Source organism: Sipha flava, unplaced genomic scaffold (assembly GCF_003268045.1).
Source record: "Sipha flava isolate LNK unplaced genomic scaffold, YSA_version1 32_pilon_pilon, whole genome shotgun sequence".
Lineage (NCBI taxonomy): Eukaryota > Metazoa > Arthropoda > Insecta > Hemiptera > Aphididae > Sipha > Sipha flava.
The window spans coordinates 2,754,836-2,757,703 of NW_020273018.1; the positions used below are offsets into that span (position 1 = coordinate 2,754,836).

The 2,868-nt window shown below is 28.6% G+C and overlaps 1 protein-coding gene across 1 annotated transcript in view; it reads left to right on the forward strand.

The window, feature by feature from the left end:
* Positions 1-2,868, forward strand: part of LOC112687004 — a 4,719-nt gene extending 1,851 nt beyond the window's left edge. The window contains exons 3-7 of the mRNA XM_025559509.1: positions 299-389; positions 482-567; positions 644-712; positions 2,108-2,182; positions 2,628-2,868. Coding sequence (XP_025415294.1) covers positions 299-389; positions 482-567; positions 644-712; positions 2,108-2,182; positions 2,628-2,821 — 515 coding nt within the window. The 3' untranslated portion in view covers positions 2,822-2,868. The remainder of the gene's footprint in view (positions 1-298; positions 390-481; positions 568-643; positions 713-2,107; positions 2,183-2,627) is intronic.

Sequence of the window (2,868 nt, forward strand, 5' to 3'; positions counted from 1 at the left end):
TTAACTATGATATTTTAAGTAGATATATAAATATTTATTAAATCGTAAAGTTCAAGTCAAAGATATGTACCGAAAACGTTCATACCTACTTTAAGTTTCATTTATAGTTTATTATGCTAAAATTAATGTTAAAATAATATATTGAATGTAAATGTGTTTATAACACTATAAATCGAATAACTTAAAATAAATTTAGAATAATATACATACATATATATCAATAAATTTTGGTGGATGTTAGTAAATGTAATTATTTAAAGTGTATTTACCTATATATTTATTTTTATTTTCTAAATAGATAATTTAAGTCCATGTGAGTGTATGTCAGCATATATTGTTACTCTTCAATCTTATGGATTTTTGGTATACACAAATGCATTTGACAACCAGTAAGACGTTTTTGATAATTTAAATAAGAATTATGACGAATGGCACAGCAATATTATAATAAATTATTTGTTTATCGTGTAACATTATTTAGATCTTCACTATTAACAATCGATATGGGAGGTATATCGCAATCGCAATCGGAGGATAGTTCTTTAATAAACGGGTTTACATATAGTCGTAAATACAACTTATTTAATTTAGAACTTAAAGCAAGATCAATTTTATAATTTTTTTTTTTAAATGTATGTTTTAGGAGTCATAGTGCAATTAAGCGCACTAAAAGGAAAATATTATGTTTCTGAAAAAGTTAGTGGAACAGAAAGTTAGTATACTATGTACTTCTGTTTAGTATAATGATAAATATTTTGGTTTTAATAGGAATTTAGTATAATAAGTAACACATGGGCTCAAAAGTACCGGACCTAAAACATAGATAAAATTGAGGAATTCACCTCATTTTCAGTTGGTAGGAACTTACAGAAAACAGCTGTTAAAATTTCATGACAATATGTTCATTAGTGTTTGAGTTATTATTTAAAGTGGCGGTACTTTTGATTTTTTCAAAATAATGGATCAAAAACAATTTCGTGTATTAAGTTTACATTACTTCTTGATGAGAAAAAATACCATTCAAGCGAAGAAATAGCTTGAAAAGTGTTATGGGGACACTGCTCCATCAGAAACTACAATAAAACGTTGGTATCCTGATTTTAAACGTGATCATAGAGACACTGATGATGCAGAACGCAGTGGGCGTTCAAATGAGGCGGTAACATCAGAAAATATTAAAAAAATCCACAAAATTGTTTTAAAAGATCGTAAAGTGAAGTTGCATGAGTAAGCTGACATACTAAAAATATCAAAAGAACGTATTGGTTTTATATTGCATGAGCATTTGTCCATGAGAAAGCTCTGGTCAAAGTGGGTGCCGTGTTTGCTCACTGTTGAGCAAAAACAACATCGTGTCGATGATTAAATAGTGTTTGGCCATGTTCAAATGTAACAAACCAGAATTTTTGCTTCGATATGTTACAATGGATGAAACATGGATCCATCATTTTACTCCAGAGTCAAAACGATCGTCATCTGAGCGTCATCAAAGCGCCCGAAATCACAATAATCAGATGGAAAATTGACTACATTGAGAAGGAAAATACTATCAATAGTGAATATTATATAGCGTTATTGAGCGTTTAAAGGCCAAAATCTCAATAAAACGACCGCATATGGTAAAGAAAAAAATTTTGTTTCATCAAAACAACGCACCGTGTCACAAGTCAAAAAAAAAAAAATGGCAAAACTACACGAATTAAAGATTGAATTACTTCTGCATCCACCGTATTCTCCAGATTTGGCTCCCAGCTACTACTGGCTATTCGCAAACCTCAAAAAAATGCTAGCTGGTAAGAAATTTCGCTTAAATTAAGAGGTTATCAGTGAAACTGAGGCCAAAAGATAAATCGTTCTACAAGAATGGTACCTATTAAAATGTTAGAACGGTGTTGGAACGATTGTGTTGCTCTTGATGAAGATTATGTTGATGAATAAAGTTAATTTTTAATGAAAAAACCGTGTTTTCTTTGTTAGGTCCGGGACTTTTCAGTCCATGTGTTACTTACTTCTGTTAAGTATAATGATTAATATTTTGGTTTTAATTTGATAACAATTGAATTTAAACTAAAAACATTAACTTATTGATAAAATGCCTATATTTTAGATTTTATGAATTTGGAATTAGAGATTATGGCCTTGAATGAGAAAAACTTTTACATGATCACTCAAGTTACATTAAGTGCGTAAGAATGTTTTTTATACATATTTTTAATTAAATTATACACTGTACACATTACAAAATTAATATAATATTGTTACAATGTATCTATTAAAAAATAAATGTAACTGTCAGATCGTAAAACTTTGTGGCTTAATGCAAGAATGGTCGATGTTAAAAAAGAACATTTTAAAATATTAAAATTGGCCAAAATAACGGTACCTAATCCGGCTTAATTAATTCAAGTAAAAATAGTCAATATTTATACTTAGTTGGTCGCACTAGTTCATATACACAGGCTATTTTTTTAACAAAAACATAATCGAAAAAAATAATGTTGGTTTACGAATCTCAATTTTATTATTATGATATTGGCCCTTCTTGGATTAAGCCTCGTTAGTAAATCAAATATTTTAAACATATTTGAAAATGTTAAAAATGATTTCATATCTTTGATTTTCAAAAGGCTCTGCAAGCGATCCATTAATAATTGTTTGGAGTCGTAAGAAAACGCCTGGCAAATATTCTACGTGGAAACAAATCTTAAATCAGCTATATGAACTTAATATAAATCCACATGATTTGAAATTTATTAATCAAATTGGTTGCAAGTATCCTTCACCAAATCAATACAACGAAATGTTCTTTTGTGTTAATTAGATGGTACATTTATTTAATATTTATTAATTATATAAAAAATGCGTTGA